This window comes from Gymnodraco acuticeps, unplaced genomic scaffold (genome assembly GCF_902827175.1).
Source record: "Gymnodraco acuticeps unplaced genomic scaffold, fGymAcu1.1, whole genome shotgun sequence".
Lineage (NCBI taxonomy): Eukaryota > Metazoa > Chordata > Actinopteri > Perciformes > Bathydraconidae > Gymnodraco > Gymnodraco acuticeps.
Window position 1 is genome coordinate 2,309,180 of NW_022990590.1, and position 26,383 is coordinate 2,335,562.

Below are 26,383 nucleotides of genomic sequence, written 5' to 3' on the forward strand. Positions count from 1 at the left end.
AGTGGGAAAGAGTTTATACTGCTTTTAGCAACTGTTTGGAGGCGGAAATGATCGGCAGTTATAGAATTTGCATCAGAGTAATAATTATAACAGCAATTATACCAGAATCATGAGCATTGACTCATATGAGAGCATTTTCTTATTTTGAATACATATATAGAATAGATTTACTAATGTCTGTCGGAAAAAAGCATTGTCAATTTTGGTTAAAAAAATCCATACATTTACAATTTTTTCACACAGTATCAATTTATTAAATGATAACGATAGCCCTTTATTATAGGTCTTTCTTTTGTGGGCTTAAAATCAATTAAATGACCAAATCATTAACACATAAACAAAGTAAATCAAACTCATTTGAATAATAGCCACAAAGTAAGTACTCAAGGATGAAGAATGAAGCATAGGCTTACCAGTGAGGACACTCTGAATGATGTCTTCAGTCTTAACTGATGGTTTCGATGAGCCTGTGTACAACATGTTAGTTTAGTTGCACAGTTACAATATGCATGGTAAAATATTGACAACAAAATGGACCAATCACACAGCTTAGTGAAATACTTGACTCTGAGTGATAAGTAGTTGTAACTTTAAACCTTACAGTGAATATCAACATATTATAAAAACACATTTCAGTCCATTTACAGACAACTTCATGTAACATTTTAGCTTTTTTATTGGAAGTATGTGATGAGTGGATCAAAGGCTTGTTATCTACACGGTACCCTGCTGACTGCGGCTGGTGTCCGACCAGCGACGGGGGTTTGGGGGCGATGATGGGCGTGTGGCTCAGTCCGTTCTCTGCTGGCATCGCCACCCTCTGATCCACCTTAGATTCTGAGGGGGCATCACTTCCTGCCTCCACCTGTCCACCACATCAAAGATCCACAATCCAGTCAACACATCTGTGAACACTCACCACTGACTCTTCTTCATAAATAGTTGTCGTTCATATAAGTCCCTAAAATGTGACCCACAATATATTTCTCTGCTGTCATCAGGTAAAAAAGTGTCAAAACATACATTTACTTTCTCTATGTTTTAGCTCTAACACAAAGTTAACTTTCCGCACAGAGCCTCCAAAAACGTTCACAAAATACTTTTTTAGAGGAAGAAAACCGCCCTTGAGTGCTGCTATCTGTTTTCAGGAGTCTCTAGTTGTACCTGAGTCCTGTAGTAGAGTTTGTAGACATAGCTTTGGTAACCCACTCTCCACATTGCTTCCTGTTTTGCCGCTCAGCCGATCTTAATTTCCCCTTAGGCCTCGCTGAATCTCACACTATTCGCTCTTATCTCAGAAAAGTGAACGCAATTTTCAGTTATCCTTGTTCGAGTCGAAGCAGATCTTCTCCTTTCTTTCTCTACATCTGCTCACCGTGCTCTGCCTTCCTCGGTGACTGTTTCCATGGTCACAGTATGAAACAGCACTCTGTCAGCCGGCCTCGTGGGTAATCATATCAGCGGGCAAATCAGATAAAAGACACCCCCTTAGGAACTGCCTTCTCTCCAGGCCCCTCTGGCTATAAACTGAGATAACCCTGTGTTATCTCAGGTTATAGCCTCTCGTACCACGCCTGTGTCTGCTCCCTGCGCCCACATGAAACCTCGTGGATTCAAAGGGACACCATTACCACATATTACTGCTTACCCTTGATGCATCACTTACAAGGTTACCAATTCTCCTGCTTGTGTGGTTATAATGATGGCTCATTAGTAGGAGATGTTCGCATTGTAATCTCTCCGTAGATTTGTTACTTGGACTGAAACAAAAGGTCACATTTTCTCAGCAGCCATGACTCAAAACTTTTCTGAGGAGCTTGGCCTTTAAGTTTCTTGACGACTGTTCTAAAGATAAAGGTCACTGCTAAGTCTAGTTGGAGTTCATACATCTGACAAATGGACTGTGTAGAGAGAATCACACCTCAAAGTTCAGTTGGTAATAAGTTCAACTTACTTCTTGAAAACAGTTAGTTATACAATCACGTTTGCTCATCAGATCGTTTCCTTGAGGACTGATAAATGTGTAAAATACATGTCTTACATTTCAGAAGCGATTTTTAGAATCGTTTGAATACTGCATTGATCATGCCAGGAGACTTCTTCTTGTCTTATGTTACTTTTAATGCTTGTCTGCACTGTCCATTTGCTGTAACATTGTTAATGTCCCCACTGTGGGAGAAATAAAGGGCGTAGGATTCTGATTCTTTCTTGCCTATTGTATATTGGCGTTTTGCTACAGTATATTTTCCGGCACATTAACATCATTGTTACATTTTTGGGTTTTTTATTGTATTCACTTAGCAACATCAAAGACACAGTAGTGACAATATGAAGGTATAGAAGGGGATAACAACAACACCATGCTGAGTATTGACATGGTGAGATATCCTTTATATTTGGATGGGAACAAAATTCAAACAGCAGTACCTCTTTTAAAATCTGCACAGCCCTCCACTTTTAAATGTAATATACGTCATTTTTTCACTGTACTTAGTTTTTACTTTTTAGTATTTTTCCAACCTGTATGCTATTTCTCTTTATTTTTGTATGTCAAATAGTTTCTAAAAATATTTTCTTTTTACAATCGTTTTTTTTTTTTATCCTTCTCTACGACTTATTTCCTTATACTGTGTTTATATTTGCACCACTATGCACCACAACAAATTCCTTGTATGTGTAAACCTACTTTTAAAAATCTGATTCTGATTTCAGCCTGACAAAATTAAGTAATCAGATTTGTAAAAAAGTGTAATGGATTCTTGAAATCCAGCATCATAACTGCTCACTCCTGACAAGCAAAGACCCTAAAGCACAGCCTGTAGGTACACACATCCTCAGTGACAGACCCCCCCCTCAGAGCAGACCTAGAACCAGAGGCTGCGGAGGGTTGATGAAATGCAGCAACAACACTGCTACAGCTTTTATCAACCAGCAAGAGGGAATGAAAAATGGCCCAAAACAAGACTATGCTGATACCATCTATCTGTGGATCTGTGCTGAGGGAAAATGACTGTTTCAAAGTGTGGTGATGATAAAAATCTCCTCTTGAATCGTCTTTCTTAAATTGCATTTTTAATAAGGTTTCGCTGAAGAAAAGGACCTTCACTTGTCTGTGTGTTCTCATTTCCCTCCATCTGGTTTAATCTCCAAACCAGTTAGATCCTGATGGTGGGGCGAGCAGCCAGCTGGCTGAGGGAGCGCTCCTCACAATCAGCGACTGATTAGTGGCTCAAAGCTCCACACACACAAACACTAACATTTATCAGCTCACACATGGTGGAGAGAAGAGCACACACACACCTCTTTGTCTCCCTCCTCCTCTCCCCCTTCCTCCAGAGTGAGTGCTGCCAGCTGATTGGCTCTCTGCTCCATCAGGTTGACGTAGCGGATGGGATTGGACAAGGCTTCAATGACATCTGATGAACAAGAAGGAAACAGAGCAGCCTTTTTGTAAAAACAGAGCATGGTTGCGGTGGAATAGTAAAATAGAAAAATTAGGTAGTATATATTTTTCAATCACTTTTCCTTAACTTAAGTGAAAAAAAGTGACGGGGTTAAGGAAATATGTGAAGGAAAATTCCTTAGGACATACATTTTCCATTTGGGTTTACAATATTGTGACTTACTTTTACCAAAAGTATGAGCTTTATCAATATGTATCATCAGATTAACTAATAATAAAATAATAACTTGAATTTATATAGCGCCTTTCATAACCTCAAGGTCGCTTTACAAAGCTTATTAAACTAAGCTTATTAAGCACTGGCTACTTGCATGATCAGCATTTTTAAGTCATGATGATCGGCATCTTTTGTGAGTGTCTCAAATGTGTGTGACTCCAAATGTTGTCGCAGCAAGAAATTGTGAAACAGCATTATCTCCTTTCCTTTTGAAAAGGATGGTCAGTGATTCCTTTGCTTAAGGACATAATAAAGGAAGCGAGGAGCTCCTTTCCTTATCATGTAAAGAATTCAAAAAAGCTCTTTTATCATGGCTGCCTTGAAGGTACTGTACTGTACTTTCGGCTTATTTCACTCAGTTAAGAATCTTCCTAAACTCGACAACATTTTGTATTTTGGTTTTAAAATGTTTTTGTACGACTTACCTGCAAATGTGTCTGGGACATAGTCCTTTACTTCTACGTAAACGAACAGAGCCGGTAAAGTCAGGGACTGGTTCTTCTCGTTCCTTAGACTGATGTAGTGATAGCCTGCAGAGACAGATTGAGGATTGGTCAGTTCAGAAATAACAGAGAGAGATCAACCTGCTTCTTTGGTGACACTTCAGGAAACACCCACAGCTTTTCAAACTACATGCATCTCATATGTAATTATCTTTGCCCTTTGTTTTATTATCTGATGTTTTCTGATGGTATATTTAAAAGATGTGTTGCTTGTTAACCTTTTCTCTTTCTCTATTCTTTCCCAGTCTAGAAAAATAATATTCTCTGGAACAACAAGAGATGAGATGAACAAAACGTAATCACCTGGACGGATGGCTGACACAGGGATGATACGGTGGCCGATGAACTTCCCACCTTCCTCAAACACGGCTATCCTTAATGAGGCGAGTGTGGGCAGAACAACCTGAAAATGTAGAGAAATATCTCATTATCAAATCGAAATGACAACACACAGCTGCTGTTATGCTACAATGTCTTTAGGAAATATTTCATCAATATGGTTATTTTATGTTATAGTAATTGGGGTTGAAATGAAATTGATACTCATCCTTCAAAACAGCCATTTTTGTGAAGGTATATTGAATGCTATTAAGAACATAGTCTGACCTTCTTGAAGACAATGGCCTCCTCTTCCCAGACAGGGTTGATGGCGTTGCCTTGAGACGTCTTGGTCTTGAACGCTTTCCTCTTGGTGTCCACCGGCAACCCAAACATGTCAATCTCTACGTACGTGCCCACTTTCTTATCAGACAAGAACTGGCCTGAGATGATCTAGAAGAAAGGAGTAGGAAATAAAGCAAGAAATAACTAAAGATTAAAAACACACACACAGACGTAAAAGAGACATTTCCCCCGACACAAAAAGACAAACACACACCTTCACAGACAGTGTGTTGGCTACTATCCCGTCCACTGTGCTCTCAGTGAAAGGGTCAAAGTGTTTGTCCGGCCGCCTCATAAACTCCGGTTTGAGCCGGTAGCCACATTTCCCATTGTACTCATACATGCCCAGGTTTAACTGCATGGACAAATCTGTGGAGTGAGGACAAAATAACAACATTTGGATGAGTCAACAACAATAACACTTTAAAATGGCATCGTGCATTGAAAAAGATTTGTTATGGAGATGTTTTCATGATCTATGCTCACCGATGGTTTGGAAGTTGAGAGCCACCAGCTGACAGCCGGCGTTCCAGAACAGCTGAGGGTTGTAGTTGGATGAATCCACGCGGGTGCCTTTAGGGTAGATCCTGCTCAGCTGCAGCTTGTTGTATCTGGAAACAGCTGGTTGAGGACAATACTGCATGGACTGCACTACTAAGCACAACTGGTATGACTACTCCTTCTTCTTCCTATACTTACTTTACTTTGATTACAATTAGAAAAACTAAAATAACTGATTTGAAATGAGATACAGTTCTATGTATATCATCAACAAAATTAGCTGCATGAGCTGTACACAATAAGACACTCACTGTGATTGGACCTTGGACGGCTACAGCACACAGGGAAATGCTCCACAAGAAACCCCAAGATTAACGTGGAAAAAAAGGAAAAAACCTCTGTGAGAACAACAGAGGAGGGATCTCTGTCCCAGGACTGGAAGACATGCAATTCATGTCATGTCTTTAGGAAAAGAAAAGATAATAAGATTACAACATCCAAAATCAAAATGACAAAGATTATATTGTGATTGTAAAAACAAAAGAATATGGACATAGGAGAATGTCAAAAACCTTCCAGTTGGTGCCAACAAAGACCATTGATCATAGTAAATATGTGTGCACTGCAGACGGAGCTAAAAAAACTGAATAGAACAGAAGTTGCAATTACATGATTAAGTATGACTGAGAAGGATACTCCACAAACTCGACAGGACACTTCGTCAGTTGTTCCAAAGCTTTAGTCTCAACAAAGGAGGACATCTGGAAGCTGCGATTGATCTCTGTGGGCAGGAAGTTTCCATATTATTTACAGTGTTTTATTCCCATATTGCTAATAAAGATATTAAAGTTGTTCTTTTAGCAAGAACATGTCTCCATCTATGTCCTAATGTACATACTTTTGGAAGCCTCAAAACTGTTAAACTTGACTGGCTGGATGTAGATGACCAGGTTGGACATTTCCTCCGTGGCAAGTGCCTCGCTGCCTGCTGTACCCTGTATATGAAAACACACACAAACAAACAAATCATGTAATTGATATTTTAAAAAGAAAGGTCTACTGACATTTATTTTTTAAGAACTAAAATGCAATATCCAATGTGTACAGCAGAGGGCAGCGTCATCACATGGCATGCAAACAGTACCATGAGCTGTAAATCATTATTATTACAAGCCTTTGAATAAAATGCTGAGTATTTACAAACCTCATCCATTGAGCCCTTTTTACAGTCGTCATCATCATCATCTTCATCCTCACTTTCTGCTTCAACCTCGCCTGAAACATGAGGGACAAATATGTTTACAGTTAAACAAATCTTAAAGGTTTGAAAGGCTTTTAAATATCTTGGATAAATTCCCTTCATTAATTCATCTACAGCTGTGACACAAATACAGCTTACACTGAGCTATGGCTGAGGAAATGAATTTGAATATTGTTTTGGTCGTCTTATGCGTGCATAATGAGAGATCTACTAAAGATTTCCCAGTGAATTGGAGGTCACTCTGACGGAGGAAATTAACTTTAGCAGCTTAATGGTCGGACTGACCTACAGAGTCTGCAGCCGTCTAATGAGAGCTAAAGCTTTTTCCCGCAGAATCTGAGGTCATGTACTAAGTATGACTCACCGATAGACTTTCTGCCCTGCGGCCTCAGGCTGAGCTCGGCTCCCTCCGGAGGCTGCGAGGAGTCCGCCGTCTCCTCTTTGGTCGAACCTGGTGGGGAAAAAACAAACTTATCAGCAAAAAAACCTGCATCCGAATAAACTGCAAGGTGAAACTACTGTATGAGTGTATACAAGGAAACATTCTGCAGATGTGTTTTGATGAATTCGAATATTAAGCCTTTTACAAACATATATACATCATCAAGTAACATCACACGGTAAATAAAAAGCCATGTGCTGCTTCAAATAATAACAGCCAGCTGATCTAAGGGTATGTCTTCCTTCCTTTTCAAAATGCTATTTGTTTTTTACTCAATGAAAGCTGCCTATGATGCTCATTTTCAGGTTCACATTAGTATTTGGCCTCTATTGTGATATGTTCACTCGCTCTTTGTTTTTCTCATACTGCCTGTGCTGCAGCACCTCTTTTCACCCTCTGTCTGAAACCAGAGCCCAGTCTGCTCTGATTGGTTAGCTGGCCGGCTCTGTTGTGATTGGTCAACCGCTAAGAGATGTCCCGCCGCTTAGCCTATCACGTACAATATGTTGGAGCTAATAGAAACGTAGTGTTGTCACTATGTTGTGGAAGTAACTAGTGTGTGGGAGAGAAACTCCCTTCTTCTCTTGAAACATTGTTCTTTTACCTTTAAGTATAGCTTACTGTCTTTTGTGGTTTGTCCTTAAAACCTCATTATCTCACATCATCCATTTTAAGACCATGGTTTTATATCTTCAAAGCATCTTTACATTGATGGAACATTTGCATCTTGCAGAACCTACTTGTTCTAGATCCTTAGAAATTGGTGACTTTATTCTAAACCACTTTCTTGGTTTCCCTGCTTTTCCTCCTTCTCTGGCTTGACACCGTTTTTAATATCAATCCTTACCTCTAGGGTACCTTTTCAAAGCTATTCAACACTCCCATCGCATGCCAACCTACGGTCACTAATAATCTACGCACTACTTGGTCCAAGAATCTCAAAAGAGAGATGGAGACTTCGAAAGAGAGATTTGGCAGTCTTGGCTATAGTTCACATTTATCCTGGCACCGATCTACATTTTGATAATGTCACCTTGAACCACATCATCTCCCACACGTGTTTTGGACCAGCTCCACCCTATTTCTATTTTAGACGTTTCTCTTTGACTCCCTCTCAGCCGTCACATCTGCTTACTCCCAGGCCTCACCCACAGATGGCCTGTTTGGTGTCCAACCCACTGACACTTCAATGTCGTCCTTTTGCGTATTTGTTTTTTTTTAACATTGCTTGCGAGGCATATAATTTGGATGTAGTGGAATCCCACTACTGTCATACAAATTGGATAAAGGATGCCCTATACTTTGTGAAGTTAGTGAACAAAATTCATTATTATGAGGCTCTAACAAACATGTTCCAAAATACAGTATGGTCCCTTTAACTGGATGCTGCCCAACTGTACTCTACCAACAGTATATCTAGTATAGTATGGTCTTGAAGAGTTTTGGTAAATTGGATGTATATTTATATTCTGATTTACTTATTTGTTGTTCTTTTTAATTTAGAAGTTTATTAATTATTTGTTATTGAAGTTGTCTTTGATCCTAGCATCTTGTCTTAATTTATCATTACCTACTCTGAAAATGTTAACCTCTACAGAATATGTTTCTTCTTTTTTTTATTGATTAGATTACATTTATTTATCCTAATTCAGGATTATGTTATTGGACAGTAGCATGTAATTTAGGTATTGCACATGTAGAAAATGAAGATAAAAAGTAAATATATACATATCAACAGTAGAAGATTAACGATAACACAGTCATACATAGAAGGTTGATGTTTTTACATGTTGACATTTCTACAAATAAATCAAGAATGTATATATATCTCATGTTTTTGAAGAGCCGCAAAGTGCGCCTTCAGTCTAAAACCAAACCAAGCCTCTGATTTGCAGATTTCTTAATGCACAGCAATTCAAAAGATTTGTGCATGTCAGTGCTTTAGCTTCTTATTCTCAAACACCAGGGGGCAGTGTAAGAATGAAGCCTAATTATAATGAAGTTTTGAACCAACTGAATCATATATTTTATGTGCGGACAACACACACACACACACACACACACACACACACACACACACACACACACACACACACACACACACACACACACACACACACACACACACACACACACACACACACACACCACACACACACACACACACACACACACACACACACACACAACACACACACACACACACACACACACCCACACACACACACACACACACACACACACACTAAGTGTAGCCAACTCCAATGCACATATGAACGATTTGAGAGAACTAAAACCAGAGAACAGCTGTGAAAACATAAAAGTCCATAAATTCAGTTATATAAAATTTGACCCGACAGTTATGGTGTAATGTAGACACACACCCGCGTACACACACACCATACAGTAAAGGCCACAACTGGCCGGTGTTAACGATGCCCCAGTGACAAGCCCTAGTGCATGCAACAGCCAATACCACCTTCAGCTGATGGAGAGCGCCATGAAAATGATGAATGATAAACAATGGCTCTGTTTCGCTCCAGTGACTTTGACAGCAGAGGAGTGTTGGTCCATATTACAGATGGTCAGGCTACATTTTACATCTGGAACATCGCAATTAAACGGCCCCTGTGTGATTCGACGGCTCTGTTTCTAGGGTGCAAGCGTGTGTTTGTACCTGCGCTCGGGGAGGAGGGCTCACACACACTGGAGGAGTCGCTGTAGGTGTTGGAAACCTGCTCCGACAGTTTCTTCTTGGTGCTCCCGTTCGTCTTGTGGTGTTTCTTCTTGTTCTTCACCAAGATCTTCCCCATCAGCTCCATTGGGCTCGGGAGCGGCACACCAGACTCCAGCTGAAGAAAGCAATAAGCACAGAGAGGCTATAACATGTGTAATAAGGTCACACAGGATCAGAGGTAGCTCATGAGGAAAAAGGGAAACTGTATGTTTGTATGATCTGGATGGAAGGATAGAGACATCTTTTTATGACAAGGACACAAGAAATGATATTCAATAAATGTTATTAAGTTAAAGAGTTTAGCTGGATGGCTAGAAATGGCTCCATTGGGGCCATAATTAACAACAGCTTGGAGACATATTAGCAAATTAGAGGAAGAAAATACTAAACTTGTTGTGAGTCATTCAAAATGTAAATTCATAGCGGTTTACATTGTTGTTTGTATTCTGCTCAGTCGCTAGGGAACATTTAAGTGAGCGGGGCTTGTTAGCAGTCTGACTAACAGGATATAGAATGTGGGAATGAGCCTGTGTTATCATTTTCAAAATCCAAGCTGCTTTGATGAAGATTGCTATCATGCAATAAGGCAGGCTTGCTTTGTTCTTTTGGGGAATGGATGTACAGATATTTAAAAAATGTGTTTAAACACAGGGATGTTCCTGCATGTTTGCCAAACTTAAATGAAAAAGGTTCACGTCTCATTGTCAGCTAGTGAGGGTAAACACAGATTCCTTGGTCGCCATAATGGAGGAATAACTTTATTTTAACGACAAATAGTTCACAATAACAAGTTCCTAACCGATAATAATTTACATCTATGCTGCATCCTGGGATTAGGGCAACTGTGATTGGTAAAAAAACAACTGGATTTGTTCCTTTCCTTAGAATGGAATTATTATTATACAGAGTTTCTCCAAAATGTGGACATAGGTCTGCCCATGCTACCCTATGACTTTGAGGATCAGCAAAGTGCTTCACAAACTGTTGATGTAACAGCTCAAAAGTTGACACTTTCAACACTAAAATCAGCTTCCTGGGGGGAATCTGAGCTTTAAACACAAACATTCGCCCTCTCAAGGGAGCTGGCTAGAAGTACGAAGATCCTCTGAGTTATTCATAGGGTACACTGCTTTTGGATCACAGTGTTTAGGGATATCAATAATTCATTGGAGAAAGTCAGCAGTGATGTTGAATACACACATGCATTCACAACTCTTGGAATTTCAAACTTATCAGCCACAAACATGACCTAACTTTAAAAATGTCTTACTTTTACTGACTTTAAGGACATTTTAAAGGGCCGGTTCACCTCAAAATATGAAAATAAAATATATGTGTTCTACTAAACAGTAATGCTATTGGATGGATATATGGGGCGTAGAGATGCAGGCATCTGTAGAGTATAACGGAACTAGAAAATCAGAAAATGTAATGGAAAAAATCAACAACGTCTCTTTCCAGAACTCATGACCTGATTACTCAAGATCATCCAGAGGTGGATTGTTAGAAGTTTGATGTAGGAACTTTTTAATTTGGTATGTATATTGTATAAAAGTAGATAAAGGCATTCATCCAATCATGGACGCTTGGTTGGTGCTTGAAACAGCGTAAGATGTAAACATGACTTTAATTACCGGGTCCCTTTAAGTCAAGGTCCTTCAGCCAATAACCTACTTTCCCAGCTGTCACACACGTCCATTTCCCGTCCTACAGTTGTAGAAGGGAAGTGATCAAATAAAGACGTTTGCCTTGACCTCATTCTATCAACAGATCCATTGAAATGGAATCAGTACAATATTGAAAGTGGCACATAATCTTGACTGCACTCAAATGCACAGCACTAAACCGGTTTTCTACATTTTACCTGGATAGACTCAATAAAGATGTTGTCCCCTAATTGCCCTCACATGTTAGTTTTGCTCAGTTGCATAGAGGAAGTTCAAAGAGAGCATCTACTGTAAATAGGTGTACAGGGTGGAATGGGCAGCGTCGGGTGGAAGGACTGTGAAAGAGTAACGCTGCCTTTGATTAAAGGTGTCACATCCTACATTTGAGGAAAGTCATTATTTTCCTGCTTGCTACGCTACTTCCAAGATGTCCAAGTATTGTGAATGCTGCCTGCTGTTCCAATTATGGTTGGTCTGCAGCCTAAATCTAAGCTTCTACGGAACTGAACAAACTGCAAAAAGAATATCAATTTCTTCCAAATTCAATATGTATTCAGCACATTATGAAACAGTTTTGGCAATACAGCCTTCATCAGCATAATGAATGCAGCGATAAGACCCATACAACAGATATGAAAAGATGGCTAATTCTTCTGGAAAGCAGACTGTTGTTTTTTGCACAAAAAAAACCAACAACTTTGTCAGCAGCCGCTCCTTCTCGCCACTGTTTGGTGGAGTGCAGATGCAGCTGTAATCCTCTTTATTCTCACCTTAGGCTCAGCTGAAACCAATCCAGCCATATGACCTTATCTGCCCCTATGGAGTAACGTAGGCAATATCCCATTTGATATGCTGTATACACGCTGTCTCAAAGCCAGAGGGGAGTGGTTGTCATTGCACTCACCTTTCCCAGTTATTACACGCTCAGTATTCGAAATCTGATTCCTCAACGACACTTTCTCTTTCTGTCTCGCTGCTTAAATTCTCCCTTGGTGTCTGTCTCCTGATATCTTCCCTCAGCTACTCTATTCCAAAAGGCTTTCCCCAGATAATACTTCAATGTCAATTACAGTCAGGGGGGCTTCAGCTGCTCTACAGTGTTATATCACCAGGGACAAGACATCCCGGATGAATAACATGCAAGGAGGTATGTTAAATTACACATGTGTGCACCAGACACTATGAGAGTCAGAGAGTTTGTGCGACAAGTGTACAGTATTTGCCTCACGTAAATGCCTGCGTCATTAAACACAAAGATGCCTGTGGGAAGAAAGAAAAAAAGAGTTTGGCCACAAAGAGACGAAGCAAGCTTTTGACTGGTAGCCATGGCAACAGAGGAGAGACAGATAAAGGACTGCCAAGGAAAGCTACGTTAAGATTATAGTATAAACATTTCCATTTAATCTTACGTCACACCATAGTTTGCAGTCTCTCCCATGCAGGGGAATGTGGGATGATTTATAAAAAGTTGGCTTTAATGGAGCATAAATAGCCACAGGTGTGTGTGCGTGTGTGTGTGTGTGTGTGTGTGTGTGTGTGTGTGTGTGTGTGTGTGTGTGTGTGTGTGTGTGTGTGTGTGTGTGTGTGTGTGTGTGTGTGTGTGTGTGTGTGTGTGTGTGTGTGTGTGTGTGTGTGTGTGTTCAGAATAAGAAGTTGAGAGAGAATGAGACTGGGAGGTGTTCAGGAGCGTGCCAGGAGTGACAGAAAGAGGAAAGACAGCAACAGATTTTGCCAGATGCTGGAGGACATGTCAATGTGTTGCTGTTTTTGAGACAGATGGAGAAACACAGACAAAACCGTGTACTGGATGTGGACATTTAATGAATATGTATAAGAGTGGATTCTGGAAAATATGTAGAAGATAATATTTTTGTTATTTTTTAAATAAGCTACTTATCTTACCACTTGGAAAAACACTTTAATAAATCAAAAAGAATGATTCATACTTTATATTAAGACAAATTACCTAGGAATTGGTTAAAAGATGACAACTGTATGAAATCAAAATGAAAGGATATTGTTAAAGAAAATGTATGAAAGGGAAAAATAACCATGAGCATAAGAAATAAGATAAATATCTTTGAAAAAGAATAATGTATCTGTTATCTGTTAACTGCATACTATAACATGTTGTGGGTATTTTACTATTTAATTATATAAGGTATCTTAGTTTTAACTAATTTCCTTGTGTTATGCATGCCCTGAAACCATAACATTCCTTAAAAGGAAAACATAAAAGAATATATAAATATGTGTGTAAATAATTGTTTTATAAAGTGGTGTCCTGAATGTATACATGTCTGGATCACTGGCTGGCCAAGGACACGTCTTTGGTGCACTCGTGTGTGATGATCTGCTAAATCCCTCGTGCTTGCCTTGTCGTATGCATCCATGTTAAAAAGAGACAGACCGCGTGTGTGTGTGTGTGTGTGTGTGTGTGTGTGTGTGTGTGTGTGTGTGTGTGTGTGTGTGTGTGTGTGTGTGTGTGTGTGTGTGTGTGTGTGTGTGTGTGTGTGTGTGTGGGATCCTCTTATGTACTCACAAGATATTTCTCCAGAGGATCTGTCAGTAATGCGTCCCCAAATATTGACCGGCAGTACTCTGCCATCTTAGCCTGCTGCTTCGGCCTGTAAGTCACCACACACACAACATCATGATTTCTCTACCAAATATCAACACACTGAAAATATATGTTACTCCTAGCAAACCCCTATAGGAGCCGAGAACTTCTCCTTAACGCTGCGTAGACGTTAACACTGCTGATACACACTGCAGAGAATGGCTGATTGGGCCTATTGATGCCAAACAAACCAATGACAGACAGCTCTGATCAATAATGTTGACTCTCGTTGTGTAGACTATGCATCTCTGGTTTTTAAATGAGCTGCTGACTTACGAGTCCACGTGATTCTCAAAAGACAGGATGATGGGGAAGGGCGAGGTCTTGAAGGCACACTCTGCTATAGCCTCGATCACCTCCTGAAAGCACAAACAGAAAAGAAAAACGATGCTGATTGCACATACTTGGGAACAAATGTTGTTATTGCTATTAAAGTAACAAAGTGCACAATAAAAATAATGGATGTCAGTGTTGGTAAAGGAGCCAACAGTGACATCTGTCTTGGCTCCAATGTTTTCCGATTGACCGTCAGAAAATGATTGCGTGTAGTATTTTCCTTAATAACATCGGGAAACAACAACAATTTAAGCAAAGCCTCTTTTAAAACATGTCAAAGTTATGACCGTAATTTAGCCTCTTAGCAACACTTTTATTGCAAGATGAGTCAATACATTTGGTTTATCCGATAATGTGCTGTAGAGTCAAGACAGAACAAAGCATTAAAAAAAACACTTAAAAGCCAGTATCATAAATGTTTTTTTCGTTTCCTTGGAGAATATGCCCAAACCTCTTAAGATCAATACATGTAGAAGAGAGAGTGAAAGATACAAGTAGAAATCTACTATGTTTACTAGATACATGGCTGTATTGAGGCTACTGAAAACTATATGTGTATACAAAGCTTGTATGTATGTGCAGGATTTCAACATGATGAACACTTTCTGATTAATAAAGTGAAATAAAATCATGGTAAAGTATATCACAAATTGCAGAATGCTCATTCATTCATGCCCTAACTACCACACTAAAGAGTGGATATGTTTCTGGAAATGGGAGCTCTTAGGTGGTGTCACTTCTCAACTCCAGCAAAGACAGCTCAACATCTGATTGTCTAAGTCAATTACACCATCGTTAACAATGGTGTCAGTTATTGCCTCATTTCCATTTGCTCCATCTATCCATCCATCCATCCATCTTCTCCCGCTTATCCATGGTCGGGTCGCGGGGGTAGCAGTTCCAGCAGAGAGCCCCAAACTTTCTTTTCCCTGGCCACATCAACCAGCTCTGACTGGGGGATCCCAAGGCGCTCCCAGGCCAGCGAAGAGATATAATCCCTCCACCTGGTCCTAGGTCTACCCCTTGGTCTCTTCCCAGCTGGACGTGCCTGGAACACCTCCCTAGGGAGGCGCCCAGGTGGCATCCTAACTAGGTGCCCGAACCACCTCAACTGGCTCCTTTCGACGCGAAGGAGGAGCGGCTCAACTCCGAGTCCCTCCCTGATGACCGAACTTCTCACCTTATCCCTAAGGGAGACACCAGCCACCCTGCGGAGAAAACCCATCTCGGCCGCTTGTATCCGCGATCTCGTTCTTTCGGTCATGACCCATCCTTCATGACCATAGGTGAGGGTAGGAACGAAAATGGCCCGGTAGACAGAGAGCTTTGCCTTCTGGCTCAGCTCCCTTTTCGTCACAACGGTGCGGTAAAGCGACTGCAGTACCGCTCCCGCTGCTCCGATTCTCCGGCCCATCTCACGCTCCATTGTTCCCTCACTCGAGAACAAGACCCCGAGATACTTGAACTCCTTCACTTGGGGTAAGGACTCATTCCCTACTCCAATATATTTCTTTGTCTGTAACTCAACCCTCTCCATCTGTAAGCTCCATCCTCTGCCTCTCAAAACTCTTCTCTTTGTGCATTTCACTCTCCGGGTAATTCCATTAGGCGTGTTCTACTTCTTTTGTTACTCTCATTAGAACAAATGTTCTTCTATCAATCAATCAATCCACCCACTTTCCATTTCCTTATTCTCCTCACACCTACTCTGCCCTTAGATGTTCACACCCCCACCCCATCTCTTCCTCCTCCTAGTTATGTGTTTTTTCTTTTTGTCTTCTCATCTTCAATTAAGCGCCCCTCTGCACCTCGGTTTAGGGCTATTTGGTGTTTCCCTGTTATTTACAATTTTCTGCTGAACACATTCCCCTATTTGTTTATCCCACTTCTTATCCAGCTCTGCTTCCTCTGTATTTATTTTTATTTTCTGTCTCCGAAAATGTATCTATCTGCATTTCTGTGTTTACATATTTCCATGTTATTATCGCTAACATTTGCATGAAATCTCAAGTTTATGATTCTATTATCATTTACTGTATTTAGATTGACAGGAACACGATACAAATATGTTATCCATTTCTATGTCATTTCTTTGCTCTTTCTCAATACAGTGCACACTTGTATAGCCTGAAGCAAGCTACAACTAGTACTACTTATATATTACTACTATTATGGCTGGCCATTTCCTTATTTTATTTATATCCTTGATATCAGATGGCAGATCCCTGCACTAGTTGGTTCTTTGTCAGCACTACAGTAGCTGGACATCTGGTCACACTAGTTTGGCTTTCTCTTTTACCAGTTGAACAAAGACTAGTAACTCTTTTACAGCAACTAGTGGCACTTTTGTCTTACTAGTTCCATCTTAAACACACCACAGAGGCAGACTGCCTTTGTACACTCTGCTATTTCCTTTACGGCCATTGGAAGCATCCAGATTCAATTCAATCTTTTGGTGTAACACATTTATATTTAGCAACCAAACATGCCAACATTGATTTGCATTTGAGACTTTAGTTTAAATGAATTGTAATATGGAATATGTTTTAGCTATAATCTGGCATATAGCATATTTTCTCTCTTTGAGATTAATGTATTTATGCATGGTCCTTGTTCAATAAAGACATAATAATAAACCCTACTAGTGACACCAGGCAAAAGCTCAACATATTAACTAGTCAAACATGGATTGGGCTCCCTAATGAACAAAGAATATCCAATTTGCTCACTAGTTAACTAGTAAAGGTAAAAATATAAATAGACCTATTTTGACCTTCCAAGTTAACTAGTGAGGCTCAAAAGGTTTACTTGTTAACTAGTAATGTGGGAAATGTCACTATCAACAGAAGTGAGAGACATTCCGACAGGTCGGATAGTGAGGTTTAAAATATTTAGTAGTCAACTAGTTAAGCCGCATTCTGTTATGGAAGACTTTGCTAGTGGAGCCTCGCAGATGCGGGTGCTGCAGCCCCCTCAGCATCCCCCCTTCCCACGTCCATGTTGTTCAGGCTGAGTTCAGGCTGAGTTTCACGGTGTCTCGCAGACCCCACGCAGCAACCAGGAAACGACACCAGTAACCCGGCTCACACTGTCCGCTCCTCACAGCAGCGAGCCGCGCAACGTCCCACCAACACGGCACCCATACCCCACGCAGCATTCTCATCTGTTTGTCATTACTGGTGTCATTTTCTGGTTGCTAACGCCATTGTAACACATAAACACTGATGTTCCGCTGCAACGGTGATGGACTCATCAGAACAGAGTGGGCGAGCTGACCAATCAGAGCACACTGGGCTCACAGGGAGGGGGGGGGGGGGGCAGGAGCTCCAACAAGCCGTTTAGGACAGAGAGTGAATACACATACTATACAGAGATGCTGTATGAGAAACCAATGTGAGTTTGGAACATTGAACAATGTAAATCTATTCTAGTAGACCTCAACCATGGAATTATGATCAGTAGAAATGGCCATGTCATGGGACCTTTAAGTGAGTATTTAAAATCATGTTCTTGTAAATGATGCCTAGAAGCCTGTTTGAACTCTAGACTATCTAAAATAACTAAAACATAAAAGGCTGTGGGTGCAAACAAAACACCAATCAGTATTTGATGAAGTAAGTGGATCATATGTGGATTATATCATCTGTCTGTGAGGTCTGTTTACCCAGAATCCCCCTCTGTGTGTGTGTAGACAGAGACATTAAAATGCATCTTCAAAATAAAAAATAACAGGTTCCTGCCCGTCCCGTCCCGTCCCCCCTCCCTCTGCACTCCAACCCTTCGCCCTAATCGCTGTCACTCCGCTCTCCTTGTGTTACCTTGAAGGAGATTTCAGTTGTCATGGTGAAGCCGTGAGTGATGACGGGCTCTTCTTCTGTGGTGCGACCCTTCCAGCAGTCCAGTTCGATGCAGCGGCATCCGGACAGGAGGACCTGCTTATACATCTCCACAGAAGAGTTCCCCGCGAGCTGGCCGGCTGCACACACACACACACAAAAACAAACCACTTTAGGTAACTGTCATTTGATCCTGAAAGAACCGAAAAGCCTACAAAATCATGTCCTCCCACCTTTCAAGAGCTCATTATCCGCTTTATTTGCTAGCATGCAGTAAAAACAATACAACTGTCGTTATCTGGAGCAGGTAAATCTCATCAGCCTTTCACCATTAGCGAAGCAATTACCTCTTCACATTAGCAACACACTTTCCTACAACACGGTGGGGACTGTGTCAAGGTGAGAGGCAGTTCTGTTCTCACCTCGGCTGACATCAAGTATACTTTTTTATCTGTTTGTGTTCCCTTTTTTCTCTTCGTTTGACAGTCATGCTTTTCCAAACTCATTAGAGCAACACCTTCTTTTCTAAATGAGCTCTTGTGTTGTGCGCTGCATAAAACATTGCTTTAATCTACCACGGATCAATAGAATGGAAATACATCAGCGTGAATGAATAACTGTCAGTCGGATTATCGTGTGTGGATCTTTATTATAAAGTTGTAAATACCTCTCTGTTACCTATAATAACGCGTCACTGTTAAAATACATAACAGTATTGTGAGGAGAGAATTAAACACACTTGTTTGTTTTTCCTAATTTCTTCATTTTCGCAGGCCACGAGTCTGGCCTATTACAGATATTCCATTATTTCCATCGCTGGAGAAATTTGATCCACTTGAAAGATTCAATGCTCTCCAGTTCCCCCCAGAATAGATTTGAATAGATGAATTCTAATATCTATTGGAGAGAACATGGCCCCTGTATTGAGCCCCGCCATGCTCGTGCACCGCTGAGAGCCAGTTACTGTGACTACCAGTCAAAAGAAATATTTAACTCATGAATATCAATGAATTGAGTCTCAGTGTATGACTTGATTGGATAACCTCTGGCACAACGGCCTGTTTGAGTGACTGACCTGCGAGGCATCGAGTCTGCTGGATTCACGTGCGCAAAAAGATTGTGTTTCTAAATGAAAGAGTGATCTGTTCAAGTGTGGGAAAATAAATGAGCAATCAGTAAGTTCAATCAAGTTGAGAGTTTGTATGTGAGAGAGACAGAGCTTACACACACAACTCATTTAGATTTGTTGAGATGTCTGTGCATACCTGCTAAGCGTCTAATATCAGAGGTGGGAAGTAACTAAGTACATTTATTCAAGTACTGTACTTTTTTGAGATACATGTACTTTACTTGAGTATTTCCATTTTATTTTAGCCTGTACTTTAATCCACTAATTCAGAGGTAAATTGTGTACTTTTATTTAATGCCTTTAGTTACTTTACAGATTTGGATTAATGAAATGAAATATAACTAACCCTTAAATAAGACTTTAGTTACACCTGGGGTAAATTCAGAAGCTACCATGCAGTACAAAGTCATTAAAACTAGCTGCACCTTTACCAGCTTTGAGAACACTTTGCTGAATAGTTATCAAAACACATATTATATATAATTCTGAAATGGACCAATCTGCAGAATGACTACTTTTACTTGTGGTACTTTAAGTATATTTTGATGCTTATACTTTTACATGAGTAACATTTTGAATGCAGAACCTTTACCAAAGTATTCCTACACTCTGGTACTTCTACTCAAGTATAGAATCTGAGTACGTCTCCCACCCCTGTCTAATATGAATAACTTTATATATCACTACAGGATATCTTAACCTACAATTAAATGTAAATGTTTATTTATTAGTTGACTTAACATTTGCATTAGCTATCATCTTAATATGTTAAGTAACTAAAGCTGTCAGATAAATGTCATGGAGTAACAAGTACAACATTGGCTTTCCAAATGTAGTGGAGTAGAAGTATAAAGAAGCATAACATAAGTACCTAAACATTTGTACTTAAGTGCAGTACTTGAGTAAATGTACTTTATCAAATTCCAGCGCGGCGTACCTGTGAGGTATGTGTTGTGCGAGGAGTTGATGAAGTAGTGGGGGAGGGGCAGGGTCATGTCTTCGCTCTGATCCAGCTTCTCGGGGGGGATGATGCTGTTCTCCTCTCCGCTCAGATACCGGGCAAAGCCTTCCACCGAGATCTGACCTGCACAAACACAACACAGCGCACAGACATGTCGGTCAAGATGAAAAGACTAAAGGTTGAGTCTGATACTATTCTTTGGGTTTTTTACCATCAACAAATCCAATGAAAAATCCACAAATAAATACATACTGCTGTCTCTGTAGTAAAGCCTATTAAAGCATAAATGTTAAAGCCATAGATCTCCACTGTTGTTCAAACTCATTGTTGTAGTTTTTATTTTGACATACCTACTGCTGACACAAATACCCACTCGAATACTAAGAGGTTGTCAATCTACGCCAAGAAGTAGTCCCAAATAAATGTGTTATTTAATCTTGTCTGAGTTACTTCAGCTACGTGTGCGATTGTTTCAGATAAGTATCTAGCCTTCTTTAAAAAATAAAAAAGGGTAGATATGGGCTACCTTTTTTTCTTTATGTCTTCAGTGCGCCATATACAAGGTAGGAACACATTATTCACACTAACACTTTTTAATCTATTTTTAAAGTAGGATTTCATGACAACAACAAACATAACATACTGCCAGCCTTATCCTTTACACTACATGCATCAATACATGCTGCATGACATATGGTATGGCATGATTGTGTGCCATTTAGCAAAGATAGAAAGAAGATGTTCCCCTCGCATGTCTTGAATAAGAATAACAATCCTGAACAAATATCATTTGTAATGTTTGTGTTCACACTATACTGTGTACCCCTACTGCTTGTATATCCAAATTAGCAATTGGATGACTGCGTTAAAATATTTGTAATGGTTATATGTGAACATGTTCAGTATCACTAATTTCAATTAAGATAACGTTGTATTGAAACAGAACCCTAATTTACTGTTTGGTGAGCCTTCGTGGTTAGTTTCTAACATTTGCAGTGGGTGTATATTGCCAGTCATAAGCATTCATTAGAAATATTAAAGCTGTCTAGGTGGAGAAATGCAAAAACATGATGAAGAAACCTGATGTACTACATTTCATGCTCCACTACCTTCTACGCCACTGCCCATAATAAGTCATACAGTGATGTGCAGAAGCTAAACTACCCTTGACGTTGTTATTTTTTGTTTTGATTGTTTGTCAAGGTCGCTCATGTTAAGCTGTACCTTTTCTCTGTCATCACTGAGCTCATGTCCTCAGCAGACATGCTTGAGAAAGTGAATCACGCTGAATCGCTGAATAAATAAGTAATAAGCAGCAGATGAAAAGCTCAAGACACAAGATTAACATTTCCATACACATTACCATACGCATCATGCACCGCACCTGCATGGATTACATTTTGTACAACATATAGCAAGCGCCCGAGGCAAAACCAAAACACTCCTCCACCCACACACCCACACACACGCTTGACGTCATGCTAAATATGATAAGTGATACAAGCTCTACGGGTGCAGCAGGTCCCTCCGGCCACTTTATGCTAATTAATGCGGAGCAGCCCTCTGCAGAGTTGCTGGACTAATTATGGCTGGCTGTTGTATGTGACATGTGAGCTCAATGAACGTCTCACTCCCCGCTGACTGCCAGGACGTCCCCAGGTATAACCTCCTGCCACTGCGCTCAAACAGACAGAGTGTCCCCAGTCCCCGGGACATTTGTAAGTCAAACAGGGAAAAATAGTGTTAACATTGCTTGGATTAGAGGTGTACTTAACTGAGAACCTACTGTACAGGTGTTATGCCAAAGGTGATGCTTGAAAGGTGGAGTTTGTTCTGAAAGGAGTATAAAAGGCTACGTTTGTGGCCTTGGCAAAACGGAAAGAAAGAACCCAGAGGAATCTGCAGTGTGAATATATTTTAAATAATAACCTGTAGGCAAGAGTGGAAGAAAAACTGTTAAGATAAATAGCTTCCTCTCTGCAATCAACGAAGATGAATGTGTGATAAGGCATTCAACCCATTAGCTCCGATTAAAACGTATATGATGATGCATGGTACTTTTTAATGCAATCAACAAGCAAATGTTTAGAATGCATTAAATTACCCTGGTACTGTACATCTCTATACGCATGCGATTGCGTGAGTGTCCTTGAGAGAGCAAAACGTGTGTGCCTGTGTGTGTGTGAAGGGAGCATGTGGAGCCCTGGACCCCTCTGTAGAGCAGATGGCAGCACTTCTTCCGGCTAGATAAATACTTCACGTTGGGAAATCTGTCACTGGGACAGAGAAGGGCACGCTGCCAGAGAGCAGGGACAGGCCAAACACACCACAGCACAGCACGAGCACACGACTGCGATCACAGCCAAACACAGGGCGGTCAAATGTGTTTATCAATGTGATTCAGAAACAATTATTTGATCTCATTGAAGTACCAGTGATTAATTGTGTCGCACATTTAAAAAAAGTAAAGTAGGTACTTCAGGAGGAGAGATGATTGAAGAGTCACTACTGGAGTCAGTTCAGGTCAATTGTCTTTCAGTATAATGAGTATTAAAACGTGCAAATGTGATGGTAATGATATACTAAACAGGTTTTTAGATAACCAGCCTCTCCTGGCACCAAAGATTAGTATTTTTTTATTTGAAAAACAGAAACTCTGTTTAATAATTGCCTCTAGCGTGTTTGTTTGTTCTTGAAGTATTTCTTAAGTTTATTCAATTAGACGTTGGATCTGCAGGGCAGTTATAAAGGTTTTTCGTGAGCAGCGTTATGCAGGTTTATAATCTAATGATCTGTGAAGATTGTGCAGTGCTCACTGTCGCTGCTTGGAAAACACACCCGAGGTAGGGATATTTTACAAATCATTGGGAATGCTGTAGTACAACTCACATGTAGGGCAATGTCTAGAAGTGTTTGCCTGTTCCTCTTCTACAGAACCAGCTTACAAAGTGTTTCCCGGAGGCAGACACCTTCTCCACATCTAAGAGGAGGCTTAAGACTTTCTTTTTGATAAAGCTAGGGCTGGCTCAGGCTTGCCTTGAACCAGCCCCTAGTTACGCTGCTTTAGGCTTAGACTTTCTTCTCTCTTATCTTTCTCTTTATCTGTTTGAACTCATGTCCTCTCTATCTTCATCCACCCATGTCCCATAAATGCACGTTACTACCTCAGCATCTGCAGCATCATCCAGAGTTTGTGTGTCTCCCACCTGGCAGGTTGCCAGTATTAAAAGTAACTTCTGGATCATGAGTTGTTGCTGCGCCTGTTTCCGTGATCCTGCCTGCTCACATAATAATTATATATGTTTTGTATGTGGTTTGTCTACGTTGCAAATGTGTTATCATTCTTATTTATTCACATTCATTGTTGAAGGTGTTATCTTTAATCGTTAGATAGGAACAATATTTATAGGGGTGACCAGTGGCGGTTCTACGGGGTGGCACAGGGTGGCAGCTGCCACCTCAGAAAAATGCCTTGCCACCCTAGTTGCCACACTAAATGTAGGCAATTAATGTATTAATAATGTTTTTTTAAATGTTGATTATAAATGTTGGTGACATTTCTCCATAGTTCGTGTAAAATGTTTTACTCAACCGTTTAGAATTAACTCCCCCCCTTTGTTTTGAAAGAAAAGTTGTGGCTCATCCAACATTTATGAGAGAAAATATATAATGTCCGAGTGCAAGTGAACACAAGAGGCGAGTCTTATAACCCCTCCCCGGCCCTGGCGCGAGCGTGGAAATATGATAGGCGGCAATTTCATTTGAACGGGACGGCGGAAAACGAGAAGCATTCGGACCCAAGTAGATGGAAGGAATGAGGTATTTGCAGTCTACAATGACAGAGAAGAGACTGTCAAGTTTGGCTGTACTCAGCATTGAATCAAAACGCACTAAAGCTTTAGATCCTAATAAGTTCGTGAGGCCTTTTGCTGAACAAGATGGTAATCGCCGCATTCAGCTGTTATAGGCATGCCAACTTGATGCTCTGCTCACGGATGAGCATAACATTTAACGAAGCACTTTTATACTAATAAAGGACTGGCTTTTCTAAAGCCAGTTGAGTAGCACTTGAAATGTTTTTGCTCTATGAAACCTGATGTACTTTGATGATTCTGTTTTCTTCAAGTTGTATTTTGTTGGACGAACGCACTTATTGTAAGTCGCTTTGGATAAAAGCGTCAGCTAAATGCAATGTAATGTAATGTAATGTAATAAACAACTGTTAAGATGATGACCTTGTATGTGTGTATATATACAGTATATATATTTTTTTTTTTTGTGGGGGTCTGCCCCAAAAAACTGTTTTAAGTCCTGAGAAAGTCAAATAAGACGGTGTAAAACTACACTGCCCAGCCAACAGAAAGTAAACACTTTGATTTAACTAGGCCAGTAGATAAGGACTTTCCACTGGATAATAACTGCAGCGATGTATATGTTTTAGCTGAATACACGTTTTTTTAACACTAATTGATGCAGTTAGTCACTTCTTTAATGTTTGTTCTTTCTGATGTAAAGTCAAGGTTTTAACTGTTTGCAATAAAGTCGTGGGGCGCTGAACTGTTCCTTTGAATCTTTAGAATATGATAGTAATTACTTCAAATTTGAAGGAGGGTGAGCAAGCATCTTGAGTAACATCATTAAATCCTCCAAAAAATATAGTTTATTCAATAATAAATGAATATATGAATCATAACAGTGATTGACAGCTGATAGGAATAATATGATTGTTAATATTATCATATTCATACAGACAAACATCGATGAGACGGTTAATTAATGTACTTATTGCAGCAGTCTGCATAGATTTGGTACCCCTGCTGGTCTAAGAGTGAAACAAACTCATTCAGTTCAAATTAAAATCCACCTTATATATTTCTATTTAAGGCTTTACTGATGTGCCACAATAATGTCACCTATGTTATTGGCTTAAAATATTAATATTGTGGCTTTCCAAGTTAACATTGATTGATATGACTGCGATTAAATCAGCATATACTTCTGCCAGGGGATGCCACCCCTCAAAATCTCCTGCCACCCTCTTGCCACCCCATGAATATTTGTCTAGATCCACCCCTGGGGGTGATCCTGACTTTAACTCTTTCAAGTGGACCTATTATGCTATATTGGAAAAATATATTGTGGGGCCATAACTATAAAAAACATGTCTGCGAAGTTTTTTGCTTAAAATACCAAACAGTTCACCCATTGTAGCCATGCCTCATACTGCTCATACCCCTCTTTTGCAGCCCTGTTAGAGAAACGTGGATTTTGGGTCCTTAGCTTGAAAAAAAAAAAAAAAGAAGAGGAGTAGGCAGAGCTGCCTGATCAGAATTCTACCGGAGATAAAGTTAAATTCTGCTGTGATAAAACGCCATCCTGTTCTAAACCACATCAAGGATTATTTCTGAAACTGTATGGAGCTCAAATGCTTTTTCTCTTGCGGGTTTATCACAAGGTGAGTTCTTTTTTTATTTCCTGCTTTTTAAAAACACATGTGCTCTACAGTACAGGTTAGCTCTGAGTGTTAGCGAGGCTCTCTAATGTAAACAAAGACGAGATTACGTCCAAAACAGTCAGGCATTGTTTCTGATAGAAACTTTAGTGGGTCCGCTGCCGAGTTGATGTCATATCGGCAGCAAATCTGTATCCGCGCGTTGTAGCCCCGTTTTTAAAAGATTTGGGTATGGAGGAAAAGAGAGAGGGTTTTATTTTCTGACGCTGCGTGAGTTCCCCGATGCACAGGGGACACATACAAACACCGTGACGACCTCCTAACCTATCAGGCTCTCCTCTCCTCTTTCTCTGCTTCGATCTCTCAGGCAAAAAGCACTTTCTTTCAAGATAAGATCCAATCTTCCTATTCCAATCCCAAACAACTATTTTCCATCTTCTCCTCCCTCCTGGACCCCCCCCAAAGCCCCTTCCCCCTCCTCCCTTCTGTCAAGCGACTTTGTTAACCACTTTGAAAAAAAGGTTGATGATATTCGCTCTTCTCTTTCTGACTCACCTCTACTCACCGCTGGGTCACCAGACCCTCCTTTCACCCA

The 26,383-nt window shown here is 40.3% G+C and overlaps 1 protein-coding gene across 5 annotated transcripts in view; it reads right to left on the bottom strand.

Moving 5' to 3' along the window:
* The window catches only part of LOC117554181 (1-phosphatidylinositol 4,5-bisphosphate phosphodiesterase beta-1), a 136,662-nt gene that overhangs the window by 17,563 nt on the left and 92,716 nt on the right, over positions 1-26,383 (bottom strand). For all 5 annotated transcript variants that reach the window (XR_004570237.1, XR_004570236.1, XM_034228471.1 and 2 more), the window contains exons 10-26: positions 20,313-20,459; positions 18,229-18,386; positions 14,351-14,433; positions 13,997-14,081; positions 9,728-9,902; positions 6,973-7,059; positions 6,552-6,622; positions 6,246-6,342; positions 6,044-6,128; positions 5,333-5,457; positions 5,061-5,215; positions 4,790-4,954; positions 4,487-4,586; positions 4,106-4,210; positions 3,301-3,416; positions 726-865; positions 414-466 (exon numbers count right to left, since the gene is read on the bottom strand). Coding sequence is in view for 3 of the 5 variants with exons in the window: in XM_034228471.1 (XP_034084362.1) it covers positions 414-466; positions 726-865; positions 3,301-3,416; positions 4,106-4,210; positions 4,487-4,586; positions 4,790-4,954; positions 5,061-5,215; positions 5,333-5,457; positions 6,044-6,128; positions 6,246-6,342; positions 6,552-6,622; positions 6,973-7,059; positions 9,728-9,902; positions 13,997-14,081; positions 14,351-14,433; positions 18,229-18,386; positions 20,313-20,459 (1,947 nt within the window). In the remaining 2 variants the exon portion in view is untranslated. The remainder of the gene's footprint in view (positions 1-413; positions 467-725; positions 866-3,300; positions 3,417-4,105; positions 4,211-4,486; positions 4,587-4,789; positions 4,955-5,060; positions 5,216-5,332; positions 5,458-6,043; positions 6,129-6,245; positions 6,343-6,551; positions 6,623-6,972; positions 7,060-9,727; positions 9,903-13,996; positions 14,082-14,350; positions 14,434-18,228; positions 18,387-20,312; positions 20,460-26,383) is intronic.